The 27,687-nt window shown below is 43.3% G+C and overlaps 2 protein-coding genes across 8 annotated transcripts in view; one reads left to right on the top strand and one right to left on the bottom strand.

Moving 5' to 3' along the window:
- Positions 1–12,674: 12,674 nt before the first annotated feature.
- SHISA3 (shisa family member 3) lies at positions 12,675–17,544 on the top strand. Its single transcript, XM_004268313.3, has 2 exons — positions 12,675–13,457; positions 16,072–17,544. The coding sequence occupies exons 1-2, from the start codon at positions 13,181–13,183 to the stop codon at positions 16,509–16,511; spliced, it is 717 nt and encodes a 238-aa protein (XP_004268361.1). The 5' UTR covers positions 12,675–13,180; the 3' UTR covers positions 16,512–17,544.
- ATP8A1 (ATPase phospholipid transporting 8A1) overlaps positions 17,481–27,687 on the bottom strand; it is a 240,599-nt gene continuing 230,392 nt past the window's right edge. For 3 of the 7 annotated variants that reach the window (XM_049709553.1, XM_049709554.1, XM_049709558.1), the window contains 2 exons: positions 27,392–27,483; positions 17,481–18,933 (listed from right to left, as the gene is read on the bottom strand). In XM_049709553.1, the coding sequence (XP_049565510.1) occupies positions 18,821–18,933; positions 27,392–27,483 (205 nt within the window). In that variant the 3' untranslated portion in view covers positions 17,481–18,820. The other 4 variants (XM_049709556.1, XM_049709555.1, XM_049709559.1 and 1 more) reach the window with 2 other exon arrangements.

Raw genomic sequence — 27,687 nt, 5'->3', positions numbered from 1 at the left:
TCATGGCCTTTCCACAGAATGTTCTCTGCCCTCTTTTGGGGAAAAATCATCTCTAGCTAGACATAAGTTATCAGATCCTTTTATTTGGAAGTCTATTTCTTCTTCTTCCTACATAACAACTCTCCTCTAGAGGCCAATAATTTTTCAACCCACAACATTTAGTGAGAGTTGAATATTACACAAGTGTGAATGAAAGAAGAAACTCCCAAAGTCAACTTTAATATACTATATAACCAATCTATTACTGAAAAAAAATTGTTTTTAACTGCAGAAAGAAATATCCAAGGATGAAAACTTAATTCAGTTCTGATCCTTGAAATCTGAGCTTTTTAATTAAAAAATGAAACTATGGAAAGACACCTCCTCCAACACTAATACGTTTTAGACTGTCAGCCAACCTAAGGTATGCATAATGTTCAGTGTGAAGGGGCTGTTTGACAAGTCTAATTTCTTAACTTTCTGCAAATTTGCCCTGTGACTTAAGAACTATGCGGGGGCCTGGGCTCCCCAAGTAGAAGCTAATCAATATATTAACTCTCTAACTATGTTGGGTGGATTGAGTAAAAACAAAAGAGGTATTCTATTTATTGGAAGAAAGGAATCAACTTGAATTTTTGTATCCCATAAATAGAACAGCCAATTAATTAAATTATTCCCTATTCTCATTGCAGCAGACTCATAGTGAGTAGACCACCCAGAGGATGAATTTAGACTCTGGAGTAGGTGAGAACATGGCACATTGGGCACCTTACTTAAATTCTGAATTTCTCATAGGGTTGATGTGACCATTAAACAAGGTAGCACATGGCAAACAGGTACCACAGTACCTAACACAAAATAGGAACTTAAGCATTATTCAGAAAGACCCTCCACACCAAAGAGTGTATTATAAAATTAACTGTCACTTTGTGACCTTTATATTCAAGGGAATTTTAAAAAATCTACAGCAAAAGCTTAATGCAAATAAGTTAATGTTTCATTGACGAAAAGGTGATCACAAAGTTACCCTGAGTGAATCAAAAACCCCAAATTCACTAGTTATCATCAATTTTATATAATCTCCTAAACAGAGTGTTTCTTGTGTGACTATTTTTCCTTATTTCTTTTCTTATTCCTTTTCTTATTTTTCCTTCTTATAATGAAGCCTCTGAGGTCTAGCTATGCCATCAAGATGGTCGAATATTTTCATTCAATTAAATTATGTAATGTGAAAATGAATGATGGCCAGGAGGCTGATGGCCAGTGTAATTCTGGTGAGGAATTATGTTTCACGCATTGGTTTATTTAGTTAGAATTTTCTTTGGGTAATAAAAATAGTGTTATATAAAAATTAGTTGTATCTAACCTCACACACACTGCCATAAATGACTCTGGCAAATCCTACACTCTGAGAGACAGTGACAAGTCTCCCAGAAGGCGATTTTACAGTAAAGTAGGGCTATCCCAGACCTGCTCAGGATGACTTCTTTTGGACAGCTGAATATTCCAGACAGCTGATTTAAAATAACAAAACAGTGAACATTTCAACTATTTGGATGTGAACATTTCAACTATTTGGATTGGAACATTTTTTAATTGTGTCATACACTTACTTTTTTTCTTAAACAGGTTGCATAAGGATTATGATTATGATGCAAACTTTTCTTCATGACACATTGTGACGTGGATGTTAAGGAATCAGATCCAGATCTTGGCATTTGAATGATTCCTTCCATGTTACTCCTGGATTCACTTTTCTTCTTATGAATTGGCCAAAAGCACAAGATATAATAATTCCAGGGACTTCCCTAGTGGTGCAGTGGTTAAGAATCTGCCTGCTAAGGCAGGGGACGTGGGTTCAAGCCCAGGTCCGGGGAGATCCCACATGCTGTGGAGCAACTAAGCCCGTGCGCCACAACTACTGAGCCTGTGCTCTAGAGCCCGCATGACACAACTACTGAGCCTGTGTGCCACAACTACTGAAGCCCACGTGCCTAGAGCCCCTGCTCCACAACAAGAGAAGCCACTGCTATGAGAAACCCGTGCACCACAACAGAGTAGTCCCCGCTCCCGCAACTAGAGAAAAGCCCATGCAGTAACGAAGACCCAATGCAGCCAAAAATAAATAAATAAATAAATTTTAAAAAAATTCCAATGACCAGCCACAGGGACATTGTTTTTGGCAGGGATACTCTCCAGATCAGCAAAGATGAAGGTCTCAGCAGACTCATCTTGCACCACCTTCACCTCTTGCATTTTTGCAGAGTCCTCTGTGATCTGGCCTCTGTCATTCAGTGTGCAACCAGGAAAGGAACTCAGGGGACCCGTGAGGAGGCGATGAGAACCATGGCCTTGTCTTTAGCAGTTTCTGTGGGTCAGTTGACTGTAGTTTGCAAATCCAGAAGGATGTCCCTCAAAATGTCCAGGTCACAAACTCATTGTTAGTGAAGGTGTGTGATAACATTTCTCCTCTACATGCCAAAAGGTAAGGAGGGGGTGGTAAAGTTAGTAAAACTGGCCTTGGTTGTTGCCATTGCTGCATTAACTTGCATCCTAAATGGGAGGAGAGATGAAATGAAAAAATCTAAATTTAAAAAGGGGATCTAAGGCAGGGGCTGGCAAACTATGGCTTGGAGGCCAAATCCAGCCTGCTACCTGTTGTATGTAACCCACAATTAAAGAATGATTTTTAAGTTTTTCATGGTTGAAAAAAAGTCAAAAGAAGAATATTTTATAACAATTGAAAATTGCATGAAATTCAAATTCCAGTGTCCATAAATAAAGTTTTATTGGAACACAGCCATGTCCACTCATTTACGTTCATCTATGGCTGTTTTTGTGCTACAACATCAGAGTTGAATCGTTACGACAGAGACCATATGGCCCACAAAGCCTAAAATATTTACTATCAGGCATTTTTTACAGAAAAAGTTTGCTGACCACTGGTCTAGAAGAATAAATTTTCTTTGCCTTCTGCCTAGAAATTTCTTTTATTGGACAGAGAAGTAGGGCTATTTCCATACTCATAAAAGCCCACCCACTCTTGTAAATAATGATGAAGAATTATCCCAAAATCTCAGGGGGGAAATACCAAGAATGTATATGTGTGTTTATGTGTACAGAAACTAAGTATTTAAAATACCGAAGTGTATTTCAAGCTGACCACCACATGTGATGATAATTATGAACATAAATTGTTCTTGTAAAAGGATAATATTTATTAAATTATGTCAGTAATTTAAACAACATATCTCAATTTTTGTAGCCTTTCCCCTAATCAGCCAAGGGCATCCATTTTCCTCAGGGTATTCAGAGTTTGTTAAAACAGGAAAAAAAGAGAAAGCAAAGGTCAATGTCCTGGTTTAGACTACCAATATGGCATTTTTCTTTTTAAGTCCATAGAGAGACAATGGTCTTGAGAATCCTGAGGATTTTTAAAATTCCTTAAGCTCTCCTTTACTCATTAAGAGCTATGTCTGTGTGACTTCAGGCTTATGGTAAGTCATTGGTAGAAATAACTCAGTAAATCATATAAGGAAAGACCTTGACCCATGGGAAAAAGGGAAAGCATCCCCCATCGGGCCCCAGTGGAGTATGGGTAAGAGCAGGGTACACATTTAAGAAGCAACTGGTGAGACAGGTGTGTTCTGGTTGCTCCTTTCCAAACCCAAGTCCCAGAGAAAACAGAGAGATGGGAAGGTGTCAGAAAATTCAGAGTAAAGTCAAGAGCAGAGTAGGGTTTGCCCCTTTCTCTGTTTGGGACTCTTGGGAGAGACAGCCATGATGTGTGGTTTTGCTCCAATGTGACGAAGCCAGTTAAAATGGCAGTGAGGGTGAACAGGCAAAGAGAGAGATTGAGCCAGCATCCCGGAAACTCTCTTGGGTGCCTGTGTATTGTGGAGGGATCTAAAAGGTCCCTCATACTGAATGGAGCAACATGGAAAACGGTTGATGATGCTGGCTGGCGGGCTTTCTGTGTTGAGGTGATTTACCCTGTAGCCAAGGGCCAGGGGTCCACCACGGCCCAAGACAAGCTAGACCTGAGGCAGGGGGTAGCAGGGGTGGGGGCAGGGTGGGGATATTCATAGCCCCAGTGAGAGCCAAGGCCAGGAAAGGGAGAATACCTCATGTGCTTGCCAACTACACACTTCTTCAGTGGACCAGCGCCCCGGCGAAAGGTAACAGTTAAGATCTGGAGAACTATGTGCATTCCAGACTCTCTCTCCTGTCCCGGAGAGCTGAGGCAAGCAGCTTCTCTCCTCCACCCCTTACAGTAAGGGGGAGGACCAGGGGCCAAAACAACCCTGAGAAAGAGATGAACTGCAACTGAATAAATAACTCAGAGGAAGCAGTCTTAAACTGGAAGAGCCTGATGCCTTTACTTAACTGCTTTAAATCCATGCATGACTCCTACCCATCCTCCCCCCGCATGCGTACCTAGCAAAGTCAGGACTGAAGGAGCAGTTATGGAAAATGGGCAGCCACCTTTACTTAGAACACAGGAATAATAATGTGCTAAAAATTTTGATTCTTCTGTTTTATTCAGCGTTGTGATGCAGTTTTGTTCTAAGTGGTGACTTTCAAATGTTTTGATCATACCCCTCTGTAAAAAAAAAATTTATAACCCTGTCTAGAACATATATACTTACACAGATGCCTGAAATAAAATGGTGGGAAATCAAACTTACCTTTACTATGGTGACATACTCTCTATTTTGTATTCTATTCTTTTATTTATTTATTTATTTATTTGTGGTACATGGGCCTCTCACTGTTGTGGCCTCTCCCGTTGCGGAACACAGGCTCCGGGTGCGCAAGCCCAGCGGCCATGGCTCCCGGGCCCAGCCGCTCCGCGGCATGTGGGATCTTCCCGGACCGGGGCATGAACCCGTGTCCCCTGCATCGGCAGACAGACTCTCAACCACTGCGCCACCAGGGAAGCCCTCTATTCTATCTTTTAACAAATGCCATTTATGTCCCTGTAAATTGATTTCATGATCCACTCAATATGTTGTGACCGACAGCTTAGAATGTACAGTCCTAAAGGCCTAATGAGGTAAATAAAATATTTGTCCCTTCACGATATAGCCACAGATGCTGTGCTTTCATATCATTCTATTTTGATAATTTTACCGCCCCCCTAATTGCAGGCAGCAGTCATTTATTAAAGCTGTCTCCATAATATTTATTGTAGTAGTCAAGATGCTTTCAGTTATAAATGATCAAAACCCAACCCAAACTGGCTCAAGCCAAAAGTGAATGTATTGTCTCGTGTTAACAGAGAAGATCAGGATATGGCAAGTTTCAGGCGCAGCTGGATCCGGGACTCAAACATTTTAGGTTTCTCCCTTTGATTCTTCTCTTGCCTCTGTGAGTTGGCCTTATTCTCAGTTAGGCCTTCTCTACAAGATAAGGATCATGTCTTCGACTGCCCCAAGCAAACATCTCCAGTGTTCACACTCTACAAATAAGGGAAGCCCTCTGCAAATCTCATGGAACGATTCTGATTGGCCATGCTTGAGTCAAGTGCACACCCCTGAACCAATCACAGAGTCCAGGAAGACAGGAATTCTTATTGCTTCACTAAGGTCTCATGCCCAACCCTTAGCCAGGAGTGGAGTGCCATGATTGACAGTTCTTCCAGGCTCACGTGGAATGGGGGAAAGTGGGTTACGTTATTAGACTAGGGGGAGGAATTCTCCTCAGGCAAAGTGAAAAATCAAGAGGATAGATAGAGTACATATAGGAAGATAGGCCCTGTGTGAGGGCGTAAACCACTCTCATCAATAAAATAAGCTAAATTTAGTACCAGACTCTGTAAATTTTTCTTTTGCGGTACGCGGGCCTCTCGCTGCTGGGGCCTCTCCCATTGCGGAGCACAGGCTCCGGACGCGCAGGCTCAGCGGCCATGGCTCACGGGCTCAGCCGCTCCGCGGCATGTGGGATCTTCCCGGACCGGGGCACGAACCCGTGTCCCCTGCATCGGCAGGCGGACTCTCAACCACTGCGCCACCAGGGAAGCCCTGTAAATGTGTATGTCTTCTTAGGAAGACAAGACTGCTGTGTTACAGGGTGGGAGCAGTGAAGATTATTTCCTGGATTTCCCCTGTCTTCAAGAGGGCTGAGGTTGCCAAATAGCTAAGTTCTAGATAGAAGACGCAGAATGGCACATAAACTAAAGAAATACTGAACCTTAGTTTTTTAAATACTAAACTGGAATAACCATGCAGACTGCTACAAATGTCGTCTCTACTTCAAGCCCAGTTCATGTGGAGAAGCCAAAAAAAGATGCCAAGGATGAGTTTTCTTCTTGTCCTTGATTACAAAAAATATGTTAAAGAAATATAAAGTGGAGGGATTGTACAGAATGAATGGTTGCATAAAATCAGATGACGGAACAGACAAAGCAGAAAGAATTCCAAAGCACAGTTCTGAGGATAAGATGAAGGGCACATTACAGAGATGACAGTGTTGACCCATTTGCTGTAGGAGCGTGTAACACTGAGTTCATTTCCCATGCTGCATATGGATTGTGTCTGTTACATCCAATTTCTTTGGCTGGTGCCCTCAAACAACTCACAGCAGGTGTTTGCCAGCCAAGGTCAAGTGTGCATTCTGTATTCCTGAGACAGTGGAAACCTAGTTGACCCACAGGGGTGGAAATTAGGACCTTTGCCTCATTGACCCTTATGTTGCCCACAGAGCTAACAAACTACAGGCTATTTAAATAAAGGAGAAAACGTAAAAGATACCTTTGACAGCCATTGTATAGCAGCTCTCAAAAGAATTCCGTATGATTTAGAAACTTTAAGGGTGACAAAATTTTTCAAAACATTATGTGTGGCTGGTAAGGATAAGAAGAGGCGTAAGAAAATAAGACAAGCACCCTCTGTGTTTTCTTTCTCCTCTGTAAACCTTCCCCCCACCCAAAGAACACATGGCCGCCAAGCAGCAACTCACCATTTTTTCCAGGATCAGTTCGCTTTCCGTGCTGCTCTAAACCCTGCTGAAAGCCAGCTCCTTGGGGAGCCCCAGGAATTGGGGCTAGCCTCTCTTCAGTCTGCAAGCACTGGGAAGGAAACGCCCCTTGCTGAGAAAGGGGTCGCGTTGGTGGGGGGAGGAATCCATTTACTGTCAAGTAAGTTTCGGTTAAATACGGACGCCAATTAATTTAATTTATATTTCTGCATGAAAAATATCATTCTATTATACATGCACTGAAAGGATGCCAGGAGCCCAGGTTAATAAATTACATCTCTACTGACATAATATAGAATCACAGACTAATCGGAGACTTATTAAATGCCCACCTGTGCTTGGGGCTACACCTTGTAGAAATCTAGCTGCAATAAGGTCTGTCCAGCAGGGCCTGTCCCTACCCTGTGATCATCTGACACCACCCTTATTCCCTCTTCTCCTAGCTTTAGTGCATGTCTCAGGAGAACGACTCCAAAAATGAATAATCAATATTCAATTGCCGGTGGTTGTGAATGGGCACATTGAATGAATAAGGGAATGGATGATGGAGAACTGTAAATTACCCACTCAAATTAATCAGGGCAGAGGCCTATACTCGTTAGCAGGAAACGTGCCATGATTATTTCACTATAGATTCAAACCAGCTGGTAGTAGGTAATATCTACTGGTTCTGAAGCCCTTACTCTGAGCCAGACTTGCTATATGTTTTATTTTGAATCCTTACAAAAATCCTGCAAGGTAGGGGTTACTCCCTCCCACTCCCCTCATTTTAGAGACAGGGAAGCTGAGGTTTCAGCAGTGGAAATGACCCTGCTGAAGGTCAGGTGATCAAAAAGAGGCACACGCAAGCCCAGACTTGTCTGACTCAAAACTGGAATGTTCTTTCTACTGTGCTGGCTGATTTTCTCTACATCACAGTTCTAGTCTCTTGGACAAGTGTCACCACTGTCTCCATGAGGGACTGGCTGGCGACTGCCCTATTCTAGGCAGTGCTGATACTCTGGACCGTTCTTGATGAGCTATGTTTACAGTTAAATCACCAGGAGTTCACTCTACGAATATCCCCTGCCCTGGAAATTCACCCTGCTCGCCACTGACCCAGCTCCGAGATATTCAACTTGCTGCAGCTTTATACGGTAGTGAGGCGGGTGTCTCGATTGTCACAAGTCCTCAGCCAGTTGTCTATTGTCTACAGTCAGTTACACTCAACATTTACTGAGCACTCACCATGTATCAGGTGTTCCGCTAGGTCCCAGGATACAAGAATGAAAAAGGAGAAGGAGAAACCAATGGAGAAGAAGATAGATGCCCTATCACAGAATTACCATGAGGTATGGTAAGTGCTTAGAATTACTGAAGGAAATTAGTCATTTCATCATTTATGCAACCATTCACTATTCCCTTTATGACTATTTATTTTCTGAGTCCCTGGGATGTGCCAGGCAACAGGTCCACTCTCTCATGCGTGAGCCAGGGCTCTGGTGGAGGCCACCAGCCTGAATCTGCCCACCCCCTCCTTCATCCCATCCCAGACTCCATCTTGCACTGCAGGGGCCTCTCATGTCCATGTCTGGACATCCTAGCCTGCCTTTACAAGTTTTGAACCATCTCCCCTTAGAACCACTTATGACCTGGAACAAGCTTTTGCGAACCCTAGAAGCCAGCTTGGGTCTGTTTGGGTAGGGAGTGCTGGGGTCTTAAGGCCCAGAGAGTGGTAAAGAAAGGGAGGAAACGGGCTTTGGGTGGGCCAGTCCCGTTGGCTGTATTCATTCATTCCCCTGTGGGTAAGGGCAAGGGCAGAGAAGGCCCGGAGGGGTACAGAGGATGGGCCTCAGACCAGCAGCCTCTGCATCACCTGGAAACATGTTGGAAATGCAGAATCTCAGGCCCCTCCCCAGACGCTGGGAATCAAAATCTGCGTCTTAACACGCCAGGTGATCCTTGTGCACTTGTGGTTTGAGAAACACTGCTCTAAGGGCCCTATGTCTAATCCCCTCTTCACAAACGAAGAGTCTGGGGCTAAGGAACAGGGCGGAGGGAGGGGCACAGCTTGGGGCTGGGCTGCTGGGGTCTGAGAGTACACATCTGGGCACCTTGTATTCTCTAGTGGTGAATAAGTGCCAAAGCAAATTTGAGAAAAAATACCTTTTCAGTAACTCCGATTGACAGGTTCCTGGATTTATAGTGAGTGATCCAAGCAAGAGGCTTCTATTAAGTCACAGGCGAAGTAATTAAAGGAAGGTTAGTGATAATACTTCACTCCAGGAAGAAACTGGAGGGAGGGCTGAGAAACTTTTGTTTTCTATTTTATTTCTGGATCCAGTGCACTTAAGCTGGAGGAGATTTCCATAGCCAGAGTTAATTGTCCTTTCTTTACTTATTTATTCCCTACTGCATTCCATTGGCCTTTCCTCCCCCTTTCCTTAGGGCATTTTAGTTCCCCACCCTTTCTGATGCATCCATTTGGTCCTGTTTTTCTTCACTTCTCTGCTTTTGCTTTTCTTAAGTCTTTCCCTCTACTCCAAACAACGTAAAACAAAGAGAAGTGAATGGGACAAGGTTGAGAAATATGGTCCGGTGCCAGTTTTATCCTGCTACCGATTCCCATCTACTAAAAATGTTTTTAAAAATGTAATTTTTATTCATGTATAAAAATAGAAAGAATTGCATTTCCATTTTGCCAGTACCCTTCACCCAGTGACAATTATCAACATATTGTCAGTTGTGCATCAGCTTCTCTATCCTATCTTCACATCTCCATTTCTCCCCTCCCTCCCTCCCTCTCTTTCTTCCTCCCTCCACTCTCCTTCTCTCTCTTTTCTTCTCCATATCCTCCTTCCCCCTCCTTCTTTCTCTCCCCCTCTCCCCTCCCCCCACTCTCTCTCTTTTTCTGGTGTTTATTAAAGCAAATCCCAGACATCATATCATTTAACTCATTTCCTATAGCATTTCCCGGAGGCCGTGAGGGCCACAAGAGAATGTAAGCTGAGCAAATGATCTCTTATGATTGCGTTCTTCACCAAAATATGGAATTTGTGTTACTGAGATAAGGGAAGATATAGAATTTCTTAAAACCTCGGCATAATACCCCAGATGGTGCACATTGTATTTTCCATCTCCACGTCCTCTCCCTAGAGTCTTTGAGGGGGGTCTCTAAGAACTTTTTAATCTTCCTTTACTATGAAAGTAGTAACACCATAACAGCAACCTTGGATGTTTATAAACCTAAAAAGAAGGGTATGTTCTCTTCCTGTTTGCAAACAGCATTCTGAGAGCATCACTTTTGCAGTATAAATCTGTCAGTGTAGAACTTGAGGAGATCTTCTATGACAATGAACCAAACACACTCCCCGCCCCAACCCCGTGCAAGCCCCCAGAGCTGATTGTTGTGATGGTATAAAGTGGCTTCAGATCAGGACCTAGATAAGAAAGCATGGCGCACAGTTGCTTTAATGTTCACACACATCAGATCTAAGGAGTATCAAGTACTTTGGAGGTTTGGTTATTTTCCATTAGTAAATATCCAACTAAATTTGAGTAAAATGTCTTCTAAATGAGTCAAACAGACAGGACTTTGAATGAGGGAATTAATTATAGCTCGTGTCCTAAGGAAAAGAATCCCACTGTGGCAGAGAGAATGTAATTAATGGGAGGTAAGTGCCAACAAATCATTCCCTAAAATATTAATGCTATCAAAGAACAGCTGGATAATGAGAGAAACTTGACCCTTGGGGGACTAGCAGAGGTTGCTGTAGAACTTTAGGTAGTTGTGATGTCATGGAATTCCTCTAAATTTAACAAGAATAATATTAAGAGGTGTGGTTCTGGGAAAGTTATTAGCAGTAAACATGTTTTTGTAGTTTTATCATCTTATTACGATCACTATATCTCATTGTTTCTGTGGCTCTGCATGACTTTCCTCCTTAATTGCTCAGGGTTTATACAATCCAAACAGCACTCCTTAAAAAAAAAACAAAAAAACCCCCTTTACGGTGCTTTGTGACCACCTAGAGGGGTGGGATGGGGAGGGTGGGAGGGAGACGCAAGAGGGAGGAGATATGGGGATATCTGTATATGTATAGCTGATTCACTTTGTTATAAAGCAGAAACTAACACACCATTGTAAAGCAATTATACTCCAATAAAGATGTTAAAAAAAACCCAACAACCTTTAGGGCTGGCAAGGATTTTTTTTTGTACGTAAAAACAGAGTACCTAAGAAATTTCTGCAAAAACAATTTCCCATATGCTTAAGTTCTTTAAGTCAAGAAAAACTGTCTCATTGTGGATAAAAGTCTGAACTTAATTTGGTTTTACTTAATAACATATTATTGTCCCAAGAAATATCTAAGGAAGCAATAAAATATTTACACAGTTCTATTTAACATCTGAAATGTTGGGCATTATTTTTACATTCTCATAAATAAATGCTAATCCCAATATTTAAAATCAGAAATCAGAAGTGATTATTTACTTGGAATATCCTTGAGCATACATTTTAAAACAGAAACCGTTTAATTCAGAGTTAAAAAAAAAAAAAAGAAATATGCTTCTGTGAACGAACTCGGACCCTCGGGAAGCCGCGGGCTTGGTGAACGCTTTTGACCGCACACTTTTATGGCTGGTGCGCGGCAGACTTTGTCTTCTTTCACTCAACTTGCCAACAGCTAAATCAGTGACACGGGCATTCAGCGTGTTTGACAAATAGGTGGAGATACGCGGGACATATTCACACGTACGAATAAACGATGACAGGAAGTTCAGGATGCCGTAAAAATAAATTCTTGAGTTGAGCCCAGGTTTCACATAACGCCAGTTTCATAAGGCACTTACGCCGCCAAAGGAGCAGTGCCCCTGAAAATAGCACACGGGGGACACATCATTTAAATAAATGTGTTTCTTTGCCCGAACAGAAGTTCAGATCTGCTCAATTATCATTAATTTTGTTCTTTTATTTCTTTTGCGGGCGCGAATGGAGAAGTCGTGCTCTTTGAGGTTTTGCGAGCTGCCCTCGGCAGGCGGAGGTGACCGGCGATTCTTCGCCCGGTGGCGTTCGGGTTAGGGGGGCGGGGGAGAGTGCGAGTGTGTGTACATTTGTGAAAATGTGCCGTCCCTTCTGGAAAAAGTGGAAACTTAGGTGGAAAACTCAGCGCAGATGTGGGCGGGCCCTAGAAAGTATGCTATCCGCCCAGAACCCTCAGAACAGGTGTCCCAGGAACGAGGCCAGATCTGTGCAACAGACGACAGAAGATTCTACAAACCCCAGTTACCGAGTTCGTTTTTGATTACATCCCTAAAAAGCAAAGCCCTGGTCTCCACCCGCGCGCTAACGCGCGTGGATAGATGCAGAGACCCGGCGGCCCTGGCCCTCTGCGGAGTTTGCTGGGCTGTGCGAGAGCTGGAAGGTGTGCGTGGAGAGGGCCTGATGCCCCAGGTTTAGGGTAGAGTCCTGGGGGAGCGTGCTGGGCGGGGGTGGCCCGGAAAGGCGGAGGGGGGCGCGCGAACCAGAGGGCGCACAGGACCGGCGGTCGCGCCGCGCCCGCTGTGATTAGCCCCGGCGGCGCGCCCCGGAGGCGGACTCTTTCTTAACCCTCGCTCTCTCCCCCTCCCTCTTCCTTTTTAAAGGACGCCGCGGAGGCAGAGCTGTCAGCAACCGGGAGGCCGTCTGTACTTGGCCGCGGCCAGGCGGACTCCAGCTCCCGTGACAGACAGGGGCGGGGGGCAGGGGGGGCCGCCTGTCCCGGGGCTCCGCACGAGGGCATCTCCCATCCTCCTGCCTTCGGGCTCCGCTCTGGACCCGGCAACGGACGCAAGTCGGGGTACTGCGCGGCCCGGGAGTTGCCAGACCCGGGCGCGATGGCTCCTTTGAGGAGTGGGGCGGTAGGTGGCCGAGGGCTGGGCGCGCCCCTCGCGCCGGGAGCGTTATGAGCCGGGCAAAGGGCCGCTGCAGCAGCCCCAGCCTCAGCCTCGGCCGGCGCCTTCCGCCGGCCCTTACCCACTCGCCCCCGCGCACCATGCCGACCCCCGGCCTGTGGAGCCCGCCGTGCAGCCCCTTCCTTCTCTCTGGCCCCCGCTAAACCTCGCGGGAGTGGCCTTGGCCGCCGGGGCAGCTGCCCAGGCCGCGCCCCGGGGGGAGGCGGAACCGCGGGGCGCCCGGAGCCCCGGCTCAGCCCTTCGCTCTCCAGCCGCGTGCCCCTCTCGGCCGCCCAGCGCGTCCGCGGCGATGGGGGCGCTGCTGGCGCTCTGTCTCCTCTTGGGCTGGCTGCGTGGGGGTCCGGCGGACGCCCAGCAGTCCGGAGAGTACTGCCACGGCTGGGTGGACGTGCAGGGCAACTACCACGAGGGCTTCCAGTGCCCGGAGGATTTCGACACGCTGGACGCCACCATCTGCTGCGGATCGTGCGCGCTGCGCTACTGCTGCGCCGCGGCCGACGCCAGGCTGGAGCAGGGCGGCTGCACCAATGACCGCGGCGAGCTGGAGCACCCCGGCATCACGGCGCGTGAGTGCGGGCCCATGGGGGGCAGACCCCGCCCGGCCGCCCGGGCTGCCGTGTGTGCCGGCCGGTGTGCGCGCGGACAGGCGCGCCAGGCTTTCCCGGGTCTGAGCAAAGGGGAGGCTAGAGGTGGGAGGATCAAGGGAGGAGTGGGTGGTCGCGTTTCAGGTCGGGCCCTATTCCTTTGCAGTCCCGATTCCCGCCACAAGCGGTTTCCGCGGGTCTGCCCAAGAGAAAAATTTCAAGGGACAGTGAGGACCGCGGAGCTTGCATCCGGTGACCCCGGGGAAGAGAGCGGGAGCCTCGGGCGCTCGCGACATTGCAGACAAGGGCTGTAGGGGCAGCGCAAGGCTGGACTTGGGTTTTAAAGGACGATGAGGGTGCCTCAGCGCGCGCCCTGGGCGCTCCGGGAGCTTTGAGAAGTGGCCATGGCGCAGGGAACGCAACTCTTGGGGCGCGCTTATCTGTAGCCTCACGGGCGTAAGGAACTTCAGACACTCTTTTTTTTGGTGGCCTTTTGGTAGCGTTTCTAAGCCGCTGCCCTATTCTCCCGACTTCCTTTCATTTCTCTGCATCGAATTACCCTCTCCGGCCCACCCCCTATTGTCACGCTTTTCAGAAATGCCCAGGTCCTCCAGCTGGAGATTTAGAAACCGGGGTCGCAGGGGTTTCCCCGCCCCCTATTCTCACATCGGAAAACGCGGGTCAAATTTCCACTAACTTCAGAGCGGAATAAATCACGATCCCAGCAGAGAGATTTTACACCTTAAAAAAAAAAAAAAGAAAAAAGTTTTCCACCTGAATCGGAACTTCAGGGCAACCCTTTAGAGCTACAGGCGATGGTTTTATGGCCGGGAAACCGGAGGAGCGGGCGGAGCTAAGGGCCGCGACACCCCAGAACTCCGGAGCGGAGGTCTGAGGCCGGCAAAAGACGGTCCCTGGGAAAGACGGGGAGAGGCTGGAGAGGTAATTGATGGCGCTGGAGCCCCCGTCCCCCTGAGACTGACAACCCAGAGGAAAGGGGGGCCTGCCCTTCCTTAGAACCCCATTAGACTTCCAAGGAATTTAACTTTGGAGGGCAAAATACCAATCTGCAGGATTGGGGAAGAGGCTTCTGGGAAAAAGATGTTCAGTGGAAAGGAGAGAACTCTAGGCCGGCCTGGCCTGTTAGGAAAATACAAACTCTTTCCGTGGCTTTACTCCACTCACCCTGGGGGGCCCGGTTGCTCTCTGCAGAGCAATCGTGAGTGCCCAGCCTCCAGCAGGGACTCCATCCCGGCCTCCTCGGGCGAGCTCTGCAGCAGATGAGGCAGTCTCCTCTCTCACCAAGGCTGGGTGGGATCTGAGGAAGTCTCAGGACCCGTGGCTCTCTTGCTCGCCAGCTTGTAACCTTGGGCAAGTTACTTAACTTCTCTGGGCCTCTTCTCAACTCTAAAATGGGCATATAGCTCTCAGAGGAGTTAGGTTGTGCATTTAAGGAGTGCATGAATGCTTAGCAAGGTGCTGAGTAAGTAGTTCGTCCCTTTAGACTTGCCTTCCACAGGGCGCTGGGAAATGGGGCAGAGTGGGTGAGCTTACACCCAGGAGCCCACAGATCTCGGGGTGGCTAGTTACCTGTCGCTCATTGCCTGGGTGTCTTTGGGAAAGTCAACAACTCTCCAATGTGCTTCCACATCTGGAAAACAGAGAGTATCACGCCCACCTCACTGGGTCTCCGTGAATCTGACAAGAAATACGAAAGAGCCAGGCACACAGTAGGGCCTGTCAGCGCAGTCTTGCTTTCATCTACCTCTAAGCCAGAGGTTTGCATCCAAGTGTGGCTCTATCAGGCAGGGGACACACCTGGAGGATGGCCCCGGGGGTGCCTCCGGGGTAGGAAATTTTATGTCTGCCTTATATAGAGAAGGAAACTGGGGTTAACTCTGACGGGTGCTCTCCCGGAAAGTCTGGGCCACTAACACCAAGAACTGCATCACGATCTATCCAAGGTTCGGCCTGACCTTCCCAGAATTTGGGTGGGAATTGGGAGGCAGAAGCATGGCAGCTGGAGGAGGCATCCCAAATTGTTTCTGGAAAGAAGTATCCAGAGGTGACAACTTGTGATGCAGTAGGAGACACAGTTAATTGGGGCCCACTCTGGATTTCTTTATCCTGTGCTTTCTGTAGTCTTGTACATTCCCGGGGGTTTCATTTCACAGGCCCAGCTCTCTTTGCTTAGATTGGAGATTCTTGGATAGGATTTTCAGCCTTAGAGCCCTTAAGAGCCCCACCGTGATAAAACTACTAAAACCCAGATTGAAAACCAGTGTTATAGTAACCCCCCAAACTCATCCTTTCCCTCTCTCCAGTGCGTGAACAGGAGGATAGAGTCTGTTCCGACTTCCAGATGTGCAGTGTGATGGCTAATTGCTAACAGAGTCTACAGTATCAGTTTGCTTCCTCCCTGCTAGGAACAAGAATATTCCATCATCACAGTTTGCACTTCAGAGGTTGCCAGTCACAGGCTCTGAGACGCTGGGCTGACAAGGGTGGTGATGTGGACCTCCCACCTCCCACCCCTAAGCAGCCCAGAGTTTGGGAGACTCTAGTCCCAGCATCTGTGCCTGTTTTTGCCTTTTAGAGCCTGTGTACGTTCCCTTCCTGATCGTTGGCTCCATCTTCATCGCCTTCATCGTTCTGGGCTCTTTAGTGGCTGTTTATTGCTGCACCTGCTTGAGACCCAAGGAGCCCTCGCAGCAGCCAATCCGCTTCTCGCTCCGCACCTATCAGACGGAGACCCTTCCCATGATCCTGACCTCCACGAACCTCAGGGCACCTTCCAGGCAGTCCAGCACGGCCACCAGCTCCAGCTCCACAGGGGGCTCCATCCGAAGGTTCTCCTTTGCCAGGGCAGAGCCAGGCTGCCTGGTGCCCTCACCACCCCCGCCTTATACCACAGGCCACCCAATCCACCTGACCCAACCATCCGGTTTCCTGGTGTCACCCCAGTACTTCGCTTACCCACTCCAGCAGGAGCCACCACTGCCTGGGAAGAGCTGTCCAGACTTCAGTTCCAGTTGACAGGCCATGGCTACAGATCCACCGCGTAGTGCAACGGCCGACCCACGGACGCTGCTGCCACGGCCACCAGGATTTCTGAGGGAATTTCCCTTGAACCCAGCAACGTCATGGAGAAAAGCGCAAGGAAAATACAGCACCTTCTAATCTTGAGGTTCCTGGCTCCAGTTGCAGAATGGCTGTTAGAGAATCGCTTTCTGTCTTTGAAAACATGGTGACTATTACATTTCAATTTATGTTACTTTTATTCAAAATAGGCAGCAGTCTGACTTTAAAGTTACAAATTGGCTGAAGATGTTTTATTGGACAACTCAGCTATCCTGCTTAGAAAAGGCCTACGTTGTTCTTTTTTCATTATAAGTTGTGTAGTGAGTGATAATACAAATATATATATAAATAAACCAAGAAATATACCTGATTGTAATTATTGAAGGTTCACTTAAAAATTAATTGCTAAGTAAACTGAGGGGACAGTGAACAACCTATTTATAATTTGGGGAGCAACTTAACTGTGAATAATATTAGCATCATGGGAACAGTTACTTTTTAAATTAATAGCTAAATTTTGTTTAAAATATAAGAGCGTCTTGAGAATACAAGATTTCAATAACCAGATGAGAAGTTTAACATTTTACATATTTACTTAGATATTCATTGTAACAGAGATCTTTTGTAAAAGCATTTCCCCCACCCACCCGAGGGAGTATTTATTGCAGACTTTTTGTTCAGCAACATTTAGTGTTTAAATGAAAGTTGGACAGTTGGTTCTTAAAACATTTATTTGTAAAATGACTTATGTACAAATGTAAAGATTTGTAATTTAATGTATTTACCACATTGACGGTACTAATTAGTAGTCGCACTGTAATTTTTTATGTTAATAATAAGTGTGGAGTTCAAAGTCCAGCTTTGGCTATAATCATCTGATATTATGTATCTTAAGTGCCACTGAATTCCATGTCTGATGACTAAATATTTGGGCATATATATATCCTGCTGGATTAGAATAAATAAAATCTTTTATGTTTTCGTGAAATCTCTTTGAAAGTTTAGATCAAAGTGCTTCATTTTATCGTCTTAATGATACTCTTTGCTATTCAATAAAAGGAAATGTCTTTGCCTAACACTTCATAATTTGAAATGAAAAAAATCCTACACTGATTTTGAATTGCGTTAGAAAGCTATTTTCTGCAGCGGGACTCCTGAAAGCAGCCAAGGAAGTGAATTTTTATGGAGGTATCAGCCTGTGGGCTTCAGCCCTCGGATGTGTTATTTGCAGAGATTTAAAACTTGGGACATTTCTCATAAGAATCTGAGTTTTGGCTTCTCGTGGCAGGAAAAGGTGCAGCACCAAGGGTCCTGCTCTGGCAGGGGGTCAGGAGGTCCTTTTCAGAGAGGACAGTTGCCTTTTGCCAGCCTCCTGCCCGGTCTCCCCGACCTGGCTCATCTCCTTCAGTTTTGTTGCCTCCTGTCCCTTACGGATGTCCTTTGAAAACCCAGGTTTATATGAATTCATACTATCATATGACATCCTCAACAGCTCTTGTCAAATACAGCTACTTAGAGGTGGAAGTCTGACCTAGGGAAAGTCATCTGGCCTTGCCCTTTGCTTTCTAGTTGAGGAAACAAGTTGGAAGATACTATGCCTTTGCCCACTCTGATGGCAGAGGAGCTCTGACTTCTAGTCCCCTGCTTTCAATTAACAGTGGCCTGACTTCCAGGTATCCCAGGATAGCCCCAATAATCCAGGAATAAAGGGAAGGCAGGAAGGGAGAGCAGGAAGGAGGGAGGAAGGAGGGAGGGAGGGAGGGAGGGAGGGAGGGAGTAAAGGCTGAATGTGAAAGGATAAACATTTGTGAGAAGTTCTGGAACTCACTCCTGTGTTATTAGGCTGGCTTTATTTATGTTTGTTACATTCTGCTCCTTTGATATTTTAAAGTTAATCTTTACTGGGCTTTTATGACCCAAACACTATTCTAAATATTTACATGTACTAACTCATTTTATCTGTAAGCAATGCAACAGGGAGGTATTATAATTCCTATTTTTATAGATTTGGAAACCGAGGCATGCAGGAGTGTAGTAACTAGCCCAAGGTCCCGCAGCTAGTCAGTCCTGGAGCTGTATGCATAACCATATTCAAACAGCAAGGGAACAGGTTTGCTACACTGGCAACTCACACCCCAGAGGCGCTCTGCTGTTAATGTGATGTTTTTTCCAAATGAAGCAAAGTTTGGTCTTCTTTTGATTTGCACAGTTGTTTCATATCTGGAAAATTCAGTGTACGTTAAGGCAGTGGGGAAAACACTCTTTCAGTACGATGGGATCAGGTTTTTCCACCGAAAGCAATGGAGGGACATTTCAAAGTCATGCCCCTGGACATCAAATCTTTGTTGGGTGGACTGTCCCATGCATTGTAGGATCTCTGAAAAACAGAAGTTCCATATTTTGAAAAGTAGTTATGCAAATAATGGGTAACATTTATTAAGAACCATGTGTGTGCTGTATGGCGTATATCACTTAATCTTCACAAACCATAAGTCGGGACTATTATCACACCTATTTTTGCAGAAAGCAAAGCAGAAAGGTTGAACACTGTGCCCAAGGTCAACAATAACAGAGCCAGGATCTGAACCCAGGCAGTCTGCTTTGAAACTCTACATTAACTTTATGGCATGTACCTAGAAGGCCTAATTTTCTCAGGAAAAAATTATCCAACCTACTTTTCAGAAAATCTATTTGGGGAGGAGTGATTGACTGTAATATGGTACATACCCTGCAGATAGAGGGGATTGTAACCATCAATAGGATTGGTGCTACATTATGAGAACATAGACTAATACAGAGCACAAGTAGAAACACTAGAGGACAAACATTTCTCCCTTTATACCTGAGACACTTGAGAGAGCAGAGGGTGATTTAGATGGATTTTGGAGTCAGAGTGTCTGGGTTAGTTTCCTGGGTCTGTTTCCCATAAGCTGAGTGACTTTGGGCAACTTACTTTACATCACTGTGTCTCAGTTTTCTCATTTGTGAAATGAAGATGTTGATGGTACCCTATTGCTGAGGGTTGTCTTGACGAATCAGAAGTCAGAAGCACTCTCAAATCACTTGCAATCTAGAGGGGAGGGAGCTGTGTAGTAAGTCCACGATACACAGTAGAAAGCAGATGAAATATCCCAGCATATAAATGCAGGACTGAGTTCTGTGGGAGGGCAGATCCAACGCTGATTGGAGTGCAGGGGACAGAGAAAATGGCCCGACGGTTTGATAGAGTTAGTCCCTGGTAATCCATGGGCTCCTTCGATACCTGGCCAACTTCTCCTTATTAACTGCGACAGAGCACCCTCCCACCCTGCACTCATGGCCTGTGGATTTATTTTATCATCTGCTTTAGAAAAATGTATTTAATAAATTTGCTTTAAAATGGTTATTCACTCCAAACCCAACACATTGTATTTTTAGTTGTCCAAATGCATAGGTGTTCCCTCTTATTTTCCCACCTGTTTCTTTTTCATTGATGTTATTCTTAGCTATTCCTCATGGTGGAGAATTTGCCAGATTGACTTAAATCTATAGGAAATTTTCTCTCTAAAACCAGATAACCAAAAAGTTTCCTGAAAATATATACAATCACAATTAGGAGTATGATACATTTCACTGGGTCCAGATCAGTTTACCTGTGCATAACCTAAAAAGCTTATTTAGGATATGTTCAGGAAAAATAAGGATTTACTTAAACTTAACTATTAAGGGAACAAACTGTCCCATATTTTTATGTATAACACTTTCAAAATTGCAATTAAACAGTTATTAATGAAATTATTCGGACAGAGAATTTTTTATTTGAATTGCTGGTTATATAGTTTGTACTTGAAATAAAGACTGAACAGTAAAAAAGATTTCATTTTCCAACAATTTTTATTAGCTTTTTAGTGAAATGATCCAGGTTCGGAAGATCTTTCTTCACTAAAATGAGTGGCTCTGTATTACTGAAATGGAAGGTTTAGGTCTGAGATGCCATAAGCACATAAAAACAAACTTTAAATGGGGATGACGCATTGAATTTATGGGAATGTATTTCAAGTTTGCTGTTTCCTTATGGTGGTATTAGATGACAGTGCTTATTTTAAGGGGGATGGAGTTGAATGTGAAAATATTTGACATAATTCACAGGTAACTTTTCTGAACACTGTTTTGCTGTGGTTTTGCATGGGGGGGGAGACCCACACTCAATCGTTGCCCTTGGAAAGGCGGTGGGAAAGGAAGTCGGGCCCCAGACAGCAAAGCACACACTGCCCCTCGCTCTTATGAAACCAGAGGCTGCTCACATTGCTTGCCCAGCGCTTGCCTGTGAACTAATCCTGTTCTAGCAGTTTTCCAAATTGCATTTCAGTTCCTTTTACCAAACAATGGTTATTTTTGATTAAGCTCTTGTCCACGTTTCCAATGTTTCCTGTATTTTTGTCTCACGTGGCAATTTTAGTATCTTCTGGTTTTACTTCCTTCAAATTTTATTAGCTAAATGCGGCCACTTTCTCATATACTTAAAAAATTTCGGTGGGTTTAGAAAACTGAAGACATTCATGCTATGTGAAAGGAAGGAGCCGTGAATTAGCTGTTGACTTAGAGGCCGATTTAAATCTGTAATGAGGACAATCCTGGGAGGCTTTTCTGACTGAAGAATCAAAATTAAAATAAAATTTTATTTTAAAAATTGTTTTTTTGATACTTAATTATCAACACTACCAGCTCATACAAAACTAGAGCTAATATACCCCACTTTATGTTGGGTTGAATGGGATTACAATGCAGGGATATTCTGTATATCACTGGGGTTGTAAGCAAAATGTTAATATTGTTATTAAACAGATACACCTTCTCAGACTACAGTTAGAGCAGATTTGAGGGTTTTATAAAGCAATATAGTTTCTAAAACTAGCAATTAAATCTTGAACAATTTTCTTTATGTAATGGTAAAGTTTATTTCATTTTTAACAACAATCAGAGAACAAAATGTTTAAAATTTGCCGTTTAAAACATGCACATTCACAAAAGGCCAATGACACATAACACTGCATAGAATTGAATATTACTCGACTTTAATAACTATTTATAAAACAGTGCATTGAACATCGAGATAAACACACCTGAGAAAACTACTATAATCACAGATTCAATACTCTCCACTCATGCAGCTTCACAATTTCTACAGCAGTTTCAGCAGGAATGGTTTTTCATGGAGTTGAAAATACTATTTTATCTTTAATGCAAACTGCAATTTTCTATAGTAGCTGCCTTCCAAGGCTGCTTTTTTTAACCTAATAAACTTGAAAATGTGAAAAATGAAGCTTGAAGTAGTAAGACAAACAACAAACAGTATTTACTGCATTTATGGCTTCTAGTCTAGAACCATGAAACATAAAAATATATACTTTTAAATATTCTGCTCACATCTTTGCAAGAGCAGATTTACCTATGGAAAGTTGCTGTTAATTCAAAGTAAGCAAGTATGAAATCTAGCTTTTTTTTTTCCCTACTTAAGGGAGATTTATTTGCTGAGAAGTTTTGTGAGCTTTATTAAGAAAAGTTCTTAGAGGCAAGCTAAACAAAAGTTTCAATTAAATTAGTTCAAATTTGTTTGTAAAATAATTTACTTATTAAAAAAACGTTGTGTGGAGGACCAATTAATTTGTCCACTGAATATGAAATTCCAGGTAGGCCATGAGAGACTTTTATAAGGCAGAAATAAACATCAAGATTTACAGCAATAGCCATGCACTGGCCTAGGCCACTTTACATATTAATTCATGCAAACCATAAACCTATCAAAAACACAGCTGCTCTCATATAGAAAATAAATCAAGATGAAAAATGGAAAACATTTATTTCCTTTCCTTCAAAATTTAACTTACATTCCATTTTAATAGCTGTTGAAGGCTAATTAAAATGCAGCAAAGTATAACAGTTTCACAAGTGACTTCAATTATTTTAAAGTGAGAAAAATCAGACTATGGTCTCTTTAAGAGGCATTATAGAAATGCTGATCATTAAAAAGCATTTATTAGGCACCGAACTGCATGGTGTTACATTAAATAATTTACAAAAAAGAATTCCATAGGTCTGGTTCATATGATGTGAATAGGGTGGGAATTTTCTCAATGAATTTTGTACATAATTATAGATTTATTTGGTAATATAAGTTTTAGAACCAGGAAACATCAAAGGGCAAACTGCACAAAAATAAACACCAATGATTATTTAGCTTTGTAATAACGATGACATTTTTAGAAATAAAAAATTGTGAATATGCAATCTAGCACTTTCAGAATGGCATTCGTTTCCTGAAAGAATATTTAAATGACAGATTATAAGTGCTGTACCGTGCACAAAATGCAGAACTATCACGTGACTTTCATACTGGATATTTAGAATGCAGAATTGCAAAACTAAAATATAAAATGTTATGACCAGAATAAGTGTTGATTTCTTGAATTCATTTTTTCCCCTGGAAATTAAGAGGAATCGCTGAGTCCATTCAATGACCATACAATTCATGGAAATGGCTAAGACTGAATAGAATACACGTTCACCTGACTTCATTAGAAAAAGCTTTCAATTAACTTTGCCACGTTGCTGAAGCAGGCTCACGTCAGACAGAGTGGCGTGTGGGAGGGTAGGCAGCACATATGTCATTTAAAATTTACTACATTCCTGAGAAACACCATTTTCCTGCTAATAATTTCTACCATATAGCATCTTTCTGGGTGGGAGATACCAATATATTTTTATATGAGTATGTAAAACATTTAGAAAGTTCATGCTCAATATCACTGTGTACTAGTTAACACTAAAGAAGCAACCTCTAGCTTTTCAGGGTGAAATGAATGAGGATTTTCTGCAGTAAGTAGTATTTTCCGAATTGTAAACACTGTAAAGCAACGGTGTTAGCGTTTGCCGGAGTTCCAACAAGGGACTTTTTAATCGAAGAGTGTCCCTTATTTCAGAAAATACAGGTTAAAAGTCACCTCAACTGTTTATTTTAATCCTGGTAAAACTCTGTTACTTCCCCCACCCAAGGTTAAAGAATCAGAGGGTTTTTCTCTAATGAACACTACAAAGTCACTGCAATTGCAATGTTATCTTTTAAGTTGTACCAAGGTGGTCATTCCTTGCTGCCTACTCCCAACTCCCACCCAAGAAGCTAAGAGACTGACTTAATGTTGATAATTCAAAAATAGATCCATGGGACCAAAAGGCATCAATTAGTCATGTTTCAGATCACGATCTTCCACATGATTAACCATGAGTCTTCCACTCATGTTGAAGGGCTCCACAGAAACGATCCAGTTTCAGGATAAAAATAAAGCGTTTCGTTTAAGTCATAAAATTCAGTTCTATGACACTCATCACATTTTGATATTAAAGTTTTGGGGAAGGATGTCACCTATGAGGTGAGGGGAAATGGAAGCAGCCCTTTTCTGGAACTGCTATGAAGTGTTCCTCCAGGGGGATGTACCTCATTCTGCTTCTTTTTAAAAAATCCTTATTCGTTGTACTTGATTTTTGTTTTTCATTTTTTGTGGTTTGACCTCAACTCTCATCATGGAGGCCCAGAAAAGCTGCTCTGAATAGTCATTCAGTAGACAAAGACTGTGAAATCTGAATTTTGAACATGATCTTAGACCCTTATGCCTGTGGTCTTGTTAGATGTTTGAATTTATGATTTTCTTAATCTGATCCCCAAATGGGAAGGGTCTGGGGAGTGAAGTATGTCAACTCCTTGTCCCCTTTAAGTTCAAATTATGTATGTTATAACCTCTCTTTTGTGTAGAAAATGTGGGAGGCATACAGGTAACTAAATAGCTAAAAATACAGAGAAGGAAATAATATATAGCTGAATTTTAAATCTAGATTGAGAAAAAGGACGAAAAAGATGGGAATTATTAAACTCAAGGAGTGATTTGAAAATCTCCTGTCTTCTCACTTGTAGTCGACTTATTTTTTTTTAAGAGGAAGTTGTACCAATTTTGCTGGTAAGTCCACTTAAAGGCAAACAGGCTTTTGAATACAAGGCAAAAAGTTTGCTTCAATCTCTGAGGTGTATCTGAAAGCTAGAATTCTTTTTATTTCCACATGAAAGCATTATGTTAAAAATAGTGTAGAAAACTGGTTGTGGTTTTTAAACAGCCCCTTCACCATTGATTGTTGGTGGCAAAATAGGCCTTTTCAGATGTCTTGGAAATGCTGAAAATAATTAAGCTGAACACACATTTTAAAGCATATTAACAAAAATCTACTTTTCTTTGTAAAGTTATAGGCTTGAGTACAATAGATGTGTTTAAAATGGGTAAAAGGTACTACTTATTTGTCCCAATTAGCAGTGTGTGACTAATTTTGGGAGCTGCTTGACTAGTGAACTGTGAAGTCATTCTCAGTCTTATGTACGGGGCAGTCACCATAACACTGGGCGTGCCATTGAGGACAGCAGGCATCTCGAGTGGGCAGTAATAGGGAAAACCAAAACACAGGACACAAGCTGAGTCTACGGACATTACAAAGGCCCATGCATTTATCCAACATGGTATTCCAAACACCTGGACAGAAGCATTGGGAATCTCACATAAATATGTAAGCGCATTTTTCTTAAAAGAGAAAACTCGAAGACAAAATGACATCAGTCTACAGCAGAAGCCAGGTTGTTAGAAAAATCTAAATGACAATGAAACCTCATTAGAAAGGATGGAGACATAAATACAGTTTTAAAAATCAGTATCATAAAGACAGTCACATACCACGTGTGCACTGCAACTTGAACAAATAGACAAGATGAACGAGAAAGAAGCATTTGTAAGGCTAAAGGTGCAACATCACAGATTTTAGTAGCAAATGCCTTGAAATACTCGTTTTTGCAAATCACTCTTAGATTTGTAAAGTCAGGCATGCAGATCTTACAGCAGAACTAGAGGTAAACCTTCTCTTAAATTTCTGGGCAAATGACTACTGAATGACAAAGACATTTATTAAACTTCTTTGGCAAACATTTATAGTGACAATTTTTGACACAAACACATTATTATTAATGTCTTGTTTAGAAATTTTGCTCAGTGAGTCGCTTCCTTAAGAAGGCTGGTTTTTCTCAGCATATTCTGAAATCTAAAATGGATATCAAGGAGTCCCTTTAACTTACTACCATTTTAGAGATTTGTAAAGGTCGGTCGCTTTGTGGTATATCCAAGACACTGAGAGTTAGTGGCAGCCCCAGAGTAACAGCATAAGAATGCTGACCTATTCTCAGTTTAAGAAAACACTCTGGCAAGATACAAGGTCATTTTCCATTTCTGTTTACAAAGACTTAGTAAACACTTTAGAAAATCTGAAAGAGATGGTGTTACAGTGTAGTTGCACAGTGCTTATGTCTATAATATACATGAATCTGAATGTCAGTCAATGAGATGAGTTCAGATCCATTTCCCCTCCTTGGACCAGGCTGGAATTGGTCAGCAGATTCTGGTGAAGACCTGGGAGCTCCCCTTTGAGATGTGTCAGAGCTGGCCTCTCATCCCTCCCCCCGTCACCACTCATCGGGTCTCTGCTTTGTGGTATCATACGCTCTAATCACTTCAGACTGTGAGACGATTCCATTTTCATCTTGAGAGAAAGCATACCCGTCTGTAAGTTAAAGATAAAATAGAAATGGTCATCTTGAAGTCGTTGGAAATCTCTGTTATTCTGAGTGTTGAGCGCTCATTTCCTAACTTGGGGAACTAATGCATCCCTCCCACCTTTAAAAGCATGAAGACACTAGTTTTTAATGTCTGTAAAAGGTATAGACTCAACTGCAAAATGAAGAGTGAGATGATGGTAGCTTAGATTCTAGGAGCTGTGTTCCCTAGACGAACAGATGCTCTCGGCCCCCCTCAATTCTCCCTTCAGCATCTCAAGTCCAGCCCCTCTAATGTCTGCTTCCTGACTAGCAGAGGGGTGGGGAGTGCAGTCAAGTGGGTGCGTGTATTCCATATAGATCAGGCGGATGAGAGGGAAGGAAGAATAAAAGCAAGGGAGAGGAGGAGATAAACACACACAACTTCGAATAGTGGAAGCGTGCTCTCCTTCCCTCAGAAGACATTATTCTGGGCTCTCAGCATCTACAAATAAACTCACTCATGCCCCAGCCTGGTCCAAGGGGGCTTGGGGATAAGAAATGACCTCCAGGGGAATCACATCTTTAGCAAAGGCCTCTTGAAGTATAAAGAGCAAAAGCATTAAACATGAGTATATATAAATGAAAATAAATTACATGTGGAAATAACATGAAACAAATGATATATTACTAACACACATACATTTACCACAGGGCTTTATATATTATATTCTTTTTTAGATCCTTGAAATGTTAAGAGGGTGTGATACCTAATAATTTCTTACAACTCTAAATATTCATAAATATTTTTGAAGGGGAAAATACATGTTTCAATTGTGCGATGTTTCACATACATGTCATTGTGTATGAAAGCTGAAAAGGCTCTTGCAAAGTTATTCAAGTAGGAAAGATAACAATACAGAGTGAGCTTTTAAGAGTTAAGATTTATTTCACTGGTTCTTTTTAAGACTTAAGGAAACAAGGGGCATGCCGGAATATTTTTCTTGAAGTGAAAGCAGCAAGATTTTCAAAGGCTCTATCTCTTTTGCTGAAAGTGAGATGGCTGTGGTCAAAGGATTCTTTAAACATTTGTTATTTACATAACATGTTGCAAATGTGCAAAACTTGTTTTAGGTGTTAACTGTAAATAGTTAAATATCTCTAAAGTTAAAATACTGCTCTCAGATCCTATGAGGTAATGGCAGAGGATGTGTTTAAAAAATAGAACTCAAATACTTACGGAGCAGGTTTTGTTGCAATGATTCTGATGGGTACAAGTTCACGTGGTTCTTCTTAAAGACATTCTTGAGCAGTTGCGCCCTCTCCGTGAGGCTGCAGAACAGGTGCAAACGTGTGAAATGAATTATCAACTCGGTGGAAACCCAGAGAGCCCACAGGACCACCAGAGACAGTCAGACTGACACAAAAGATTGCTTGAGAAATCCGGAGTCTAGTGATTATTTCAACCCCATTTTCTCAGACAGCAAATGAGGTTTCAAGTACTGGATACTTTTGAGGCCATTTTTTCCCCTGCTG

The sequence above is a fragment of the Orcinus orca genome, chromosome 4, assembly GCF_937001465.1.
Source record: "Orcinus orca chromosome 4, mOrcOrc1.1, whole genome shotgun sequence".
NCBI lineage: Eukaryota > Metazoa > Chordata > Mammalia > Artiodactyla > Delphinidae > Orcinus > Orcinus orca.
Note: the sequence above shows the minus strand (reverse complement) of the source record. Positions and strands in the feature narration are given on the sequence as shown.